The sequence below is a fragment of the Diabrotica undecimpunctata genome, chromosome 5 (assembly GCF_040954645.1).
Source record: "Diabrotica undecimpunctata isolate CICGRU chromosome 5, icDiaUnde3, whole genome shotgun sequence".
Classification (NCBI taxonomy): domain Eukaryota; kingdom Metazoa; phylum Arthropoda; class Insecta; order Coleoptera; family Chrysomelidae; genus Diabrotica; species Diabrotica undecimpunctata.
In genome coordinates this window covers 145482156-145495817 of record NC_092807.1, presented here as the reverse complement: position 1 = coordinate 145495817, position 13662 = coordinate 145482156, and the positions used below count along the sequence as shown (strand labels likewise).

The 13662-nt window shown below is 32.1% G+C and overlaps 2 protein-coding genes across 3 annotated transcripts in view; one reads left to right on the top strand and one right to left on the bottom strand.

The window, feature by feature from the left end:
- Positions 1-149: 149 nt before the first annotated feature.
- Positions 150-12021, top strand: LOC140441943 (succinate dehydrogenase [ubiquinone] iron-sulfur subunit-like). Its single transcript, XM_072532953.1, has 5 exons — positions 150-419; positions 6056-6199; positions 10227-10413; positions 10464-10703; positions 11796-12021. Exons 1-5 carry the CDS (start codon positions 187-189, stop codon positions 11946-11948), a joined length of 957 nt encoding a protein of 318 aa, XP_072389054.1. The 5' UTR covers positions 150-186; the 3' UTR covers positions 11949-12021.
- LOC140441940 (EF-hand domain-containing family member C2-like) overlaps positions 11934-13662 on the bottom strand; it is a 79999-nt gene continuing 78270 nt past the window's right edge. For both annotated transcript variants that reach the window (XM_072532950.1, XM_072532949.1), the window contains exon 13: positions 11934-12196. In XM_072532950.1, coding sequence (XP_072389051.1) covers positions 12023-12196 — 174 coding nt within the window. In that variant the 3' untranslated portion in view covers positions 11934-12022. The remainder of the gene's footprint in view (positions 12197-13662) is intronic.

The following is a 13662-nucleotide window of genomic DNA, read 5'->3' as shown; positions in this document are numbered from 1 at the left end:
AATCACGTATATCCAAAATAAAATAAAACTTCTATTATTCGTGCTAAAATTATTTCATATTGCTATTTATTACAATGTACGTAATATATATTCTTTATCTATGCAATGTACCATGGACTTTTCTGTTAACTGTTTTTTGACACAATATTAAAATAAAAAATTATTGAAATATATGTCACTTTTAAAATGCAAATTTTAAAAACGATTTTAAAAAAATGTCTTGTGCAATGCACCTTTCTACCAATTCTTCATTCCAGGTTTTTAACGACTAAAGCAAATACTGAGGTTAAAAAACAACCAGCTAAAGAGGCAGCAGCCAAGAAACAACCATTGCTTAAAACCTTTAAGGTTTATCGTTATGATCCTGAAAAGGAAGGTTGTAAACCAGCGATGAAGCCATATACCATCGATCTTAACGAGTACGTATTAAACGGTTTCTACAGTTTTTTTGATATATATTTTTACTCATGGGTTAATACATACCTTTTTTACACCCAAATTATGATCCCGAAAATAAACCAACTACAAAACAATATATTATTGATCTTAAAGACTAGATATTTAAAGGTTTATACCGTTTTTACGTGATATACATTTTGGAGATGAGTTAAGACATGCACTTTTTTATATACAAAAGTAGAAGGCTCTTACGGTGGCCATAAGCTTTTATAGCTAGAGTTCAATTTAATAAATCGTTCTCCTTGTTTAAGTTGTAAATCATTGATATTGTAAACTGCTTCTACAAGCACTGACTGACTATCATCATACTGGAATACTTCTCGGTCGGTAGTTACATGAAGCTATTCATCGACGGTTCGACCTGTCCAATATCTAATGTTATGCAGCCAGGACAGTTATTTTCTTCCAGAACTGTCCTAAATATTTAACCACATAAGTAAGCGATCATATGACTGAAATAGTGGACCTTTCCGTGTTAATGGTGTTAATCAATTCTGGTTATTTGTATATGGATTCTATATTGGATATGTTAGCTGTCCACGGGATTTTCAGTATGCAACGCTAACACAACGTTTCGAACGCGTCTAACATATTTAGATTCTTCACTTTCATTATCCAGAGATATTTTCGACGATCATACACACATTTCGTTTTCTTTGCGTTGATAGTTAAGCCCTTTTCATTGTATTCATTGTTTAATACGTTCAACAGAGTTTGAAGATCATTTAAAATTTCAATCATCATGGCGGAAATCATCAATGTTTAGCGAAACCAACAATGTTCATGCATTTAAATAGTAATGTATGTGGTACTATATAGGTAAATATTTTTATGAAACTCGATGATTTTTTGTAAATACTTGTATCGAAAAAGAGCTTTGTGGGTAGCTCTTCTTCTTACTGTGCCATATCCTTTCAGGAAGGTTGACGATCCAACTGGTTACAGCTGCGTGCAAAACAACACCTCTAAAGATCTCGGTCGATATTTTGTTGAGCCAATGTCATAAATCCTTGAGCCAACAATATTGTCTTCTTCTTACAAACTTTTTCGCCTGAATTTTCCCTCCTATGATCAACCAAATTAATTCGTATTTGTCTTGCCTCATTACATGTTCAATGTATGTTAGTTTACGCTCTTTGATCGTTGGTATCAGTTCCTTGTTCTTGCAGTGCATTCCGTTTAGAATTTCGGTGTATATTGTTCTTGTCAAAACTGCACTATTACCTTTAAGAGATGTTTGTTAAGATCTTTTCCGAGTACAGATTAACCAGAAGTAGGGACAATATACATTCCTGTCGTACACCTTTTTGTTATGACTTACTTAAGCTATCTAATGTGAATAAAGTTCTGTAATGGAGTTGGAGAAATAAACTTACAATCTATTTATTAAACCTTCGACGGCCGGAAAAATTACAAATTGTACCTAATCCTAAACCTAGTTTAAGAGAGTATAGAGTATATAATTAGTACTTACATCTGATAGTATGCGAATGTAGTTATAAAGGCGGATGTGGTTACAATGACCCATATTTATGCTCTATTGCTATATTGGTGTCTGTCATCAGCTTTATTACACATCGAAAATTATTGGAAATTTTCTTGAGTAAAATAGATTGAGAGTAAGTCTAACGTTTATTTCTCCAACCCTGTTAAAATGAACTCACATGTACATGATTCGTCATTAGTTCTGTGATGATTCGTAAGTCATCCCCATCTATACCGTTTCCTCTGAGTATTTCTATTTCTGTTAGTTTCTGGTGTCGAACGCAATCACAATCAAAAGCTTTGTGATAGTTTATAAAGTAGTCGTATATTTTCACATTCATGTTAAATACTCTGTGAAAGTATATTGAGTGAAATAGATCCTCACTAGATCCCACTCCGCTTCTAAGGCCGAATTGGTCGTCGTCCAATTGCTGCTCGCATTTCTTGTATATACTGAAACATTAGGTCTGTTCCTTTGTTTTATGGTCTAGCACTAGTTCTAAAAAAGTGTAGAAGTGCTACACTAAGTTGGTCATTTCCAAGGTGTAATGGTACACCACTCTGTTCCATTGAAAAGTGTAGCAAAAAAAGTGTAACACCAGTGTAGATAAATCTGCACCTGCTTGTGAGAGGGTGACTACCTACACTCGTCTTGCGCAGTATCGTCCAACCGGGTTTGGCCAACCAAGTTTGAGTAAAACATAAACAAGTTGTACAATCACCTGACTTAAACCGTATATCAAAGGTTAACTACACTAGAACCTTCCTTTGCTTAGTGACACAGCCATGATCTTTGTTTGATACTAGCCAGTGTAGCCTACACTCAACTACACTCGAAAGTGCTACCAAAGAATATAGATGCATATGTGTCTATATTCTTTGGTGCTACTCTAGAAAACAAAAGTACATATCTATTAATCTTATCAGGCGGTAAGTAATCGTTACATTTAGGTGCATTTGCTTTTTTTCTGTAAGATGACGAAACTTGATTTTAGATAAGCTGAAGATATTTTTCCAGTTTTGTAAATGGTGTTGAATAAATCTGTCAAAAGGCTTAACTTCGAACCGTCTTCATACATCAGGACCCTGATTCTAATTGAGATTTCGACTCAAAACATGTCGAAATTAATATGGCGACGTCAAAATGCGACTTTGCGAACCTTGTGGATTTCAGCTGAACTAACCAAACGACGTCACTAAATTTCGATTTATCGAAATTAATTTCAACTTCAAGAAAGTGGTTGAAATTTAATTTCGAGTCGAAATTAATCTGACATGACTGACTGGACTGGGAGAAGTGAACTTAGGTTCAGTTTAGGTAGGCGGTGTTTTGATCCTTGCAAGGAAAACTGAGGCAAAAAGTATTAATATGGCTGTGTTTTACGGACATTTGCTAGTTTTGGAGGAATTAGAGAGGATAGATATCCGACGCTCATAACGGAGGATAAGAAGAATGTTACGGGATACCCAAAATTCTTTTTCACTAAGTGATGCTCAATTTAGGCAGCAATTCCGGCTTAATAAACAAGCTGCAAATTATTTAATAAGGGTATTAGAACCATATTTGGAAGAAGATGTTTATGCCTCTAGGATACCCAAAATGTTTAGGGTTAGTATTACTAAGCTGCAGTAAATTTAAAAATATATTAGAATATAACCACTAAGTAAAATCTTAGTGGTTATAACTTAAGGATCTCCCACATCGCCTTTTTTTTTCTTGCCATCTTTTCTTTCAATTCAAAATATAATTGAGAATGGCCACTATTTATGATTTAACAACTCAAACAAGAAAAAAAAGACGTTCACGTAACGTAAACAAAACAAACATTCAACAAGCGTAGTGCAGCCAATAAACAACAGGGCCAACCCAAATTTTCAGCAGCGTCAAAATGATAAAGTAAATATCCCCAGTTTTAACTACAATCGAAATGAATGAGAATCGCTAGCGATTGCGACTGTCATGGCGTAGTCGCTTTTAAATTTCGACATCGAAATGAAATAGAATCAGGGCCCAGGAGCTTTAGAGTTTCGGCATGTACCTTATCAGATTGTACGGCTTTACCATCTTTCTGCTGTAACAGGACCGACATATTGTCTTTCTGTAATACCTAGAGTCCTAGACCGACATGTTTTCTTTAGTGATGACAATGCCAGGATTTCTTTCATTGATATCATTGGCATGGTAGGGGTCGCTGTGGTTGTTCGTGGTTAAACATGTTCATAACGTATTCTTTCCAGGACTTAAGTTTTTCTTCAGTTCTTACAAGGGTCTGACTGTTTCATATTTCGCTCTTCTTTTTGTAATTTCTTGCCGTTATTTATATAATGGAATATATTTTTCTCGATATTCCATGATTTCTATAAAAAATGTATAATGCTGTTCTATTTCAAATACTATATTTTCTGGGTTTAGGTTGGGTTTGTGAATAAATAAAGTCACTATTTATTAGAATATATTTATTCTAGTTTTAACACATACTTTATAACATTATTAGTTCCCTTGCAGAATCCTAATCTAATCTAGTCCTAACCCTTTTAGGTAGGCAACTATAGATACACTAACATAACATTTGTGGTTTGTTCCCAGAAAATATAGCACTTGAAACGTAAAATGTCTTTAAATACAGAAAATAAAGTCACAACAGAGAACAGAACCATAATTGCACGATATTCTTATTACAAAATCTGCTCGTTACTCATTGCTAACGTACAGCATTACTATGTGATCGATATTATAGAACTTTCATATACAGTATTCACCAAAATAAACAGTAATAGTACCTACCGAAAGTGAACAATGTATTTATTTTTTAATTTACATATTTACATGTTTAAAGTGTGCACCACTGTGGCACAAACAAGCTTTATAAAGATTTTAAAGATCATCCAACGTATTTATAAAGAGTGGTTGATGCAATTGTTGAAAGCAAGCTATTATCTTTTGTCGTAGTTCTCCAAAATCTACTGGTGGAACTTCTGACGTAAATATTGATTCCTTCAGCATAGCCCAAATATCAGCTGTTGTCAGATCAGGTGAATGAGCTGGGTACTTGAAGTCTGTTCGACGAGAAATGATTCTATTTTCAAAATGTTCGTGAAGTAAAGTCGACTTTACACTACATGATTTTATCATACGACAATATCATATGAGATTTGTTATTCCTCGTTTCTATGATGTTTTAAAAAATCGTGTTTACACTGAATGATAAGTTATGACATGAGTGACAATGAGATTTTATTGATTTTTTTTGTTTATGGTCATAGAGATATTAGACACAGTATAGGTAACAACCATTAGATTTTTAAACTATTGTAATGGAAAATAAATCTTTGCTTGCATTGGCTTCCGGATTTTTAATAATAATATGCCGGCAACAACTGCGTACCTACATCTAATAGTAAGAAGAAAAGATCAGACGCCTTTGGGCTCGCAGGTGGTTCTTAGGAAGAAATAGTGGACGGGGTATGTTAAATTTAGTGTTGATATTATACCAAATTAAAAATAATTAATAAATAAACTAAACTAAAATTATGACTAAGATGACTAAAAAACACTAAACTAAGAATGAAATAAACTAAATAAATAATAAAAGAAAAATACGACACAATAGCACAGATCAGACAATAGGCTCAATATCAATGCAACAAAAAAAAATTATTTAATTAATAAAAGATGTTGTCTCTTGGTGGGGGTGTCGCTGAATTGACATAAGAATAAGGCGCGATATTTAAATATGTTGGTGTTACCGGTATTATTGCCGAAAATCATATGATTTTATCATGCGGAATAGGTACCGTCCTATTCTCCTGTGACAAGCTATGACGAGCCGCATGACAGTGCTTATAACAAAATCAGTGTAAACATGGAAATTTGACTGTGTGACCAAATCATATGACAAGTCACATGATAAATCATGTAGTGTAAAGTTGACTTAAGGCTAGGGAGCGTATAGATGTATGGCACGTTACACCATTCTGTTGAAACCAAAGCCGTTGAAATTTCGGTATTGTTTATTTTGGCGAATACTGTACGTTTATGTTAGTATTTAACCGTAATAAAAACAAAAAATATTTGTTAAGAACTATTTTTAATAAGGTACTTTTTAATTAGTTGCAGACCGACTGTACTGGATGCTCTTAATAAAATTAAGACTGAGCAGGACCCATCTTTAACTTTTAGAAAATCCTGCAGAGAAGGAATTTGCGGTTCTTGTGGAATGAATATTGATGGTGTTAATGGACTGGCATGTTTAAAGTAAATATCTATGATATATATTCAATTTGATCAAACCCTAAACTTTTTCTTTATATCCAAGATTGTTTGCGCTTACGATCTCTTCTATTCTATTTTTTTATTGTTGATATTTTTAATACTTAATTTGAATTTTATACACTTTAGAATGTGACCCAAGGTTTTTTACTTTTACGAATAAACTTCCTTTTAACCGAATAGAACCGTTAATATAACGGAAATAACTTAAACCAATATAATTTTAGCAAAGCGATTAAAGTCTATAGATGTCTATTAAGTACTGGAAATTAGGAATCAAATTTTTTTCTGGAAAATAGAGGTATTTCAAATTTTAGAGGAAATCATTCGTTTAAATTTATTTTCATACTTCAGTGATTCATCAAGCATAGATGCGTCTATATTCTTTGCTACAATGTCCGACGTAAATGTGACAGGTGATTAACGTGGATATAGGTTATCTCCGATATTTTAATGTTAAACAGGTAACATCATATGTTCAAGTCCATCAATATAATATAATAACAAAGAATATAGATTCGTCTATATTCTTTGATAATAAGGATGGAATCTATGAATAAATACTTGCGTCCAAAGTAGCGAGTAACAATGGAGGATCTTGTTTCCGGAATGTCAGTGGTGTACAAAAAAATTCTTTTGGTACACAATATATGTATAGTATTTATAAAGTCAGTTGAAACATTTCACTCCGACGAGATTTATAAGGGCAGTTCAATATTACATTTACCAGTAATCAAGTTAAAGTATAAATAACACGCGTCAATATTTCAAACGTATTTGAACAATCCCCGTACTTCGTAGGAAAGAGATAGAAGAAAGAGAGAATGAAAGATACATCCCATCAAATAAATATTGGACATTGATATGTTATTCAAAATCACCAATATTTAACAAACTACTTGGAGGTTCACTTTCAGCCGACGGCGATGGTGTATAGATAAGAAACGCTGTTGATTCATGCCAGTGCTGTACAGCTAAAATGTTTATTATTTTACGAAGTAACTGTTTAAAATCATTATACTGTCAATATGGCCTATTGCTTATATATAAATTATTTTTGTTGCTAAATATGACATGTTAAAAACTTTTTTATACACTTATGTACTTTACGACAGTTTTAAATAAATTAAAATTGTCCTTATTCTGTTCTTCATTAATCTAAATTTGAATATAAAAATAAATGATGCGCCCATGTCTGGTAATATGATATTATTCTTTTAATGTTTGTCCGCAACCAGTTTTCTGGGTGTTTCAACTGACTTTACAAATACTATACAATAATTATTTATTTTCGTTGTTTTTTACATTTAAATAAAAGGTATAATGACGTGTAACATTGTAAAATAAAAAAAAATATTATGTTTATCACAAAAACTTATAAAACATATATATTTTACAGGTACGTAGTTGCGAGTTGCACGCCACTAATGTGACTGGATAAAAAATTTTAAAATTTAATCGAATTTATTAATTTAACAAACTTAACTTGAACACATAATTTTACCAGTTTAACATTAAAATATCAGGAAATAATTAATCATCTGTCAAATTCACGTCTGGCATTCTATCTAGTAATGTCAAGTAATGTAATAAACATATACAATAGCAAATCCCACAATGCAACTGCTGAGATACACCTGCAGTAAGTTAAAGAGCATATTAATTCATTTCCAGGAATTGAGCCGTATTACTGCAGGCGTGATTAAACTAAAACCTATCTAAATGTAGATTTAAATTATTTCCATCAGATACCGATTATATCAAGACTTTTGCGCTTTTGGTAATGTAATGTAATGTAGGACCGGTCTCACAGTTTGTGTACCAAAGTATTTTTCATGATTTTGAATAAAAAAAAAGATCAATGCTTGGAGTGTAACCTATAAGAGTCCAAAGAAAAAGATTCCTCAAGACAAGAATATCAAAAACATTTGGATATGTTGGAAACATATGAGTGGACAAAAAACAACGCCAGCCGAGGTGGAAAAACATTAAGATCAATATCGTTCGATCTTCAGCTATTCTACTCGTACCATTGGTTGGTGATTCTTAGATATAATTACTATTTTTGTTGGGAAAAAACCATCTAAATGTTTACAATTTTGCAATTTATGATGAATCTATCTAAGGTTATTGATATGTCTGGGATGAAACTCATGGTAGGAAAGATAGTTCTGAGATTGGGTCATGTCAGCTTAAATATTTGCTAACCTCCCCAAAAGTGTAAACCACGTAGCTTCCTTTTCTGACACCTGCGGCGTCAAAACTGCCAAAACATAACTAAAAACATTACCACAGCAATGCTCTATGCCTTCAATACAATTGATAATAATCAAATTATCGACTTAATTTATGAAATCAGGTCATTCGTACCTGAAACCGGATTCAATGCACTCTGCAATCGAAAGGACTCAGGCACATAAACATATTTATAATACTCGCGAGTGGTGTCTATTGATTTTAAACTGCTAAGATGTGTATGCTAGACCATATAAAGTTATTACCATATAAGTAATTGGATGGCTAAGATCAAATTACTATTTCAAAAGGAAAAAGCATTCACAATTCAATATAAATACGATATATCATCAGAAATTTTTTTGCAACTTGATATTACACAAAGCAGAAGACGAATCAGCTGGACATAAGAATTGGACTGCTATTCAGCTTAAATCTAAATATCTCAGTTGCATTCCTATTTTTGATAAAAATAAGATGAAAGACCTTGTTTATTTACTCAACAAAAAAATTATTCCCGAAGAGTGCACAGATTTCACTATTAGTCTTCCATCGACATCAGATTCAACGCAGTTAGTAATTATTACACAGGGAGGACTCATCCATAATGCTATTATTTTAAAAGAGATTTTGGTGTTTCTTGTTTGAACATTTGTATTTTAATTTTACATGGTGTAATTCTAATGTTTTCTTATTTAGTGTTGTGACCGAGGAGCAGAAAACAAATAAACGCTCTAAATTAGCGTTTGGTACTTTATTAATAAATTGTAAAATACAAAACTGACTACAATCTAAGCTTATACATAAGATAAGGAACCAAGCTAACCTCTCATTTTGACGCTTGGCGGGAACCATTCCTTCTACTTCTGTCATATTTCTTAAAGCTAAGTTTACACGAAATATTTCTTAAGATACTACATTTAAGTTACATTAGTAACATAAAAAACACATACTTATGAGTTAAGTGGAACTTATGTTCTGAAATATGTTTTTTTTCAAACCAGCTGAGTTTTCTTTCATTTTTTTTAACTCTGTATTACTGTAATTGTATTATTAATCAGTTATGTAAACTTTACCAAAAACAAATAAATCGCTTAAAATAAAACTTATTTTAATTGATATTATATAGTAAACTTTTTTACAATTACGAGAATTAGATGCTTTTCACTTAGCACCTATTTGGGCTAGACCAACGATATATTGTTTATTCACTTGCACTTGAAAGTATTGAAATATACGTACTACTGACTGTACACGTACAATGTGAGGCAAATGTATGAAACACTTGAATTGCTTCAAAAGCGGCTAACATGATAAGTATGTAATTTATTTTATAGAAGTTGTAATATGGTCTACTCTAACTTCATATGGTATTTGCGTTGTTGTCAGATCTTCCGTTTTTCCAATAATATAGGGAAATTTGTTTTTTTTTGTTTTGTGTTTTCGAAGGGATAACTATATACTTTGAGTTTTAGATTACCTAACTATTGCAGTACTACATGTAGCACTTTCTATACTTAAATATAACAGTTTCAGAAATAAATTATCCAAATATTAAATGTTAAATTTACTATTAACAGTATCTGGGATTGTTACACAATCCCTTCAAAAAGATTTCATAATTATTCATTAGCTGTTTCTGAAACAATGCAAGCGTCTCTACATTTGGCTCACATTGTAGATTATATATAATTTAATGGAGTACGTTTGTGTGTTCAGATAGTACAGAGATTTAAATATTATAATGTTGTAACTTCCTGTTCGTTTTTGTTTCTAGAAAAATCAATCCCAGAGGTGTAACAAAAGTTTATCCCCTTCCTCATATGTATGTAATTAAAGACTTAGTGGTAGATTTTAAAAAATTCATTGAGCAGCATAATCGAATAAAACCATATTTAATAAGACATCCACCTGAAGAAAAAAACATGCAATTTAGCCAAAGTGTTAAAGACAGGCAAGATATGGTAAGTTACAGAATCTGCTCACTATACTTATTTAAAAAGTATCTTTGTAGCTAGGTCTGGTTGAATGCATTCTTTGTGCTTGTTGTTCTACATCATGCCCCGAATATTGGTGGCATGGACATTCCAAAGCGCCTAACGATTTTTTGGGGCCTGCTGCATTATTGAATAGCTACAGATGGATTGTTGATTCCAGAGACCATGCTACTAAGCAACGATTAAGTGAATTAGGCAACTATTTTAACGTTTTTCGATGCCATCAAATTAACAATTGTTCAGTTTGCTGTCCAAAGGTAATTTTAAATTTTCATTCCTATTAATAAATTCATATTTTTTGTTACAAAGTAACAGATCCAATTAATATTATATAAATTATCTTGTTATATTATTTTAGAAGATTGCGATAAGCTACGAATTAAAATCTTTATTTCAAGTTTTTCAGGAGAAAAATCATGGTATTTTTTCCTAAAAACACAATGTTTTATTTTAATTTAATTTGCACTCTTCTAACACTTATTTTAATTCCTTTTCAGTGTTTTAACACTAAGAACACAATTTATTTACTTCACGCTACAAATAAATTTATAAGACTAATTCTCAACAGTTGTAATTTCTTTATATATATTTTCGGTCCCATTATTCTGTAATTATATCGAAGTCTCTTTATCTACAGTCATATAATCCAAAATTTAAATTGCTATAACAATAGAAATCGAAATATGAAATTCAAGTAAATAAGTAAGTAAATATACTGACCACTGAACGTATAGGAGCTGTTCTAGGTAAATTACAGTTGGTGTTTTGCTAATTCCCTTCCGGGATAGACTTTGGAATACTTTTTTTTTATTTGTAGTTACAATAATATTCGTATCATTCGACAAAATAGACGGTTTCACTCACTCATAATACCAACGCCATGGCTGGATTGCAACCGGTGAAATCTTGTTGTCTCAAGCTTTTTCAAACAGGAGAAGCTGATTCAGCTTCGAGAATGATATTCGAACTTTTCAGAGTATTTAGTCTCGCAATGACATAATAGGAAACACACTCGAGCTGTTATTACTTGTTTTGTGGTTTCCTCATGATTCCGTTTTCAAATTGTGAATTTTGGTTATTATGTAAACAATAAGCTCTGGTAATTTTGAGGTTTCGAAAATTTACTACATCGTTCGTATAATGTATAGTCTATTGTAGTTTACTAATGTAAACGATACTAAAAAAAACATGATTTCTGAAATTTTTTGCGTGACTACTTTTCTCAAAATTGATAAAAAGATTCAAAATAAAAATATTACAATAGTTGTAATATAATTATTATAAATATGGAGAAATACTCTTTAGATAGTAAGCTAAATTATTAGTCTAATGCTTTTTATTATTTTTAGAGATTATTACCGGGTAAAGCAATTGCCAAATTAAGATTATTGGTAGCGAATGTGCAATCCAAGAAAAAACCGGATATGGAAGGTACCGCTATGTCAGATCCACTTAAAGCGTGTAAAGATGTTAAAGAAAACACAACATGCAAAAAGGAATAAATTATATTCCAATCTTTATTTAATAAATAATATTTGTTTTGGTATAAAGACATTCAAAATAAAAGTTTCGTAATCTATTCTTTATAGGTATTATTTTGCTGATCGACTCCTTTAAGAGTGTCATCTATTGACGCGTCTTTAATGGCTTCTGTAAAGGTGTACTCCAAGTCAAGGTATTTATTAAATTCGCACCAGTCGATCATTGTACCAGCTTCCGGTTCTTTTTCAGAACCCCACCATAGTTCAAACTGAAATTAGTAATGAACGATATTATATCAGTTATATAAATATGTATACAAGGTGTAGGGCAATTGCTTAATATTTCCAATACTGACATACAGATTTGAATCTTGGACCCTACGACAAGCAGAAAGAGGAACGATAGACGCTACTGAAATATTCGGTTAGAGAATGTTAAGAATTCCGTGTTATGATTCTTGAATAGTGACCAAGTCAGGAGGCATATCGAAACCACCACAAATTTGATGCATGCAGCTCAAGGTAGAAATCGGTGGAAAATTTTACGGGACGCTTACGTTATTGATGGGCATATACGTTATAAGAGCAGACACAGAAAACATGGAAAGACTTATTATCCAAGGAAAGGTAGAAGGCCGAATATCACGAGGAAGATCCAAGAATGATCACAAGAATGATCGAACAAATTACAGGCATATGCAAAAGAGCGACAATACATGACATCACGATGACCACTACACTCCCTCCTTAGGTCAAAACTGAAGAAAGAGAGAGAGGTTGTCATCAGTGCGGTGTAGCCAAGTTAGAATAGGAGAACTTTAACTAGGGAAAGAATCATTACAGGAGTAATGGATCGATTTGTGGCAATAATGTTAAGAGTCTGAATTTTCAGAGCAAAAATTAACACACCCACGGAAGAAAGTACAGCTATGTTTATCAAAAAATCTTTTAGGAAATTTTTATGATATAGATACAGAGAGAAAAAAATGCTACATTGTTATAAAATACTGTCCAGGGTGCTAAGATACAGACTAAATTTTGTGGAAGATAAGCTAGGCGAATTTCAAGCAGATTTTAGAGATAATTTTATGACAGGACCAAACGGAATAAAATGTATGAAACTCTGAGCTCCTTGAGCACACCCACGAAACCGGTTAGGGTAATAATAATGACATTGAATTACGCACTAAGTTATGTATTATGTATATATTTTCAAGCGATTTGAAGAAAAATCTGCGTGCATAGAAATTACGAATCTACATTATTAAACTAATTAAGGAAGGCATTAGTGATTCTCTCATTTGGTTTTAAGTTGACAAAACAACTAATGTTAAAGGAACATTACAAATTTCATAATTAAATGTGAAATGAATGCTGAAAACAAACGGTACGACCATCCCTAGGTTTATTAATGATTGTTTGATTAATTTTTATTTACTGCCTAAGCTTCTAGTAGATAACAGTGATTCTGCTTCTTACACGATAAAAGCAGCAGAAATCTAAAAAATATTTGTTCCATAATAGATTGTACTTTTTTGGCGAACGGTCTCAATAATGTTGCAGATAGTGTCAGAATTCCATTTCCTCTAGGTACTAAAGTTAAAAAGATATTTCTAAAAGCGCCATGCGCGTGTAGGTTTATAAAGAAAAATTTCTTGGGCTACCATAACAGCTCTTCAAAAAAGTATACGCCACTTTAAAAATAAGTCCTCTTATAAAAAATCACATAAAATAG

Coding starts and splice junctions, on each gene's coding strand:
- LOC140441943 (XM_072532953.1), top strand. CDS start 187: ATGCAAATTTTAAAAACGATTTTAAAAAAATGTCTTGTGCAATGCACC. Junction 420..6,055: donor TATACCATCGATCTTAACGA/GTACGTATTAAA, acceptor CTTTTTAATTAG/TTGCAGACCGACTGTACTGG. Junction 6,200..10,226: donor AATGGACTGGCATGTTTAAA/GTAAATATCTAT, acceptor TTTTGTTTCTAG/AAAAATCAATCCCAGAGGTG.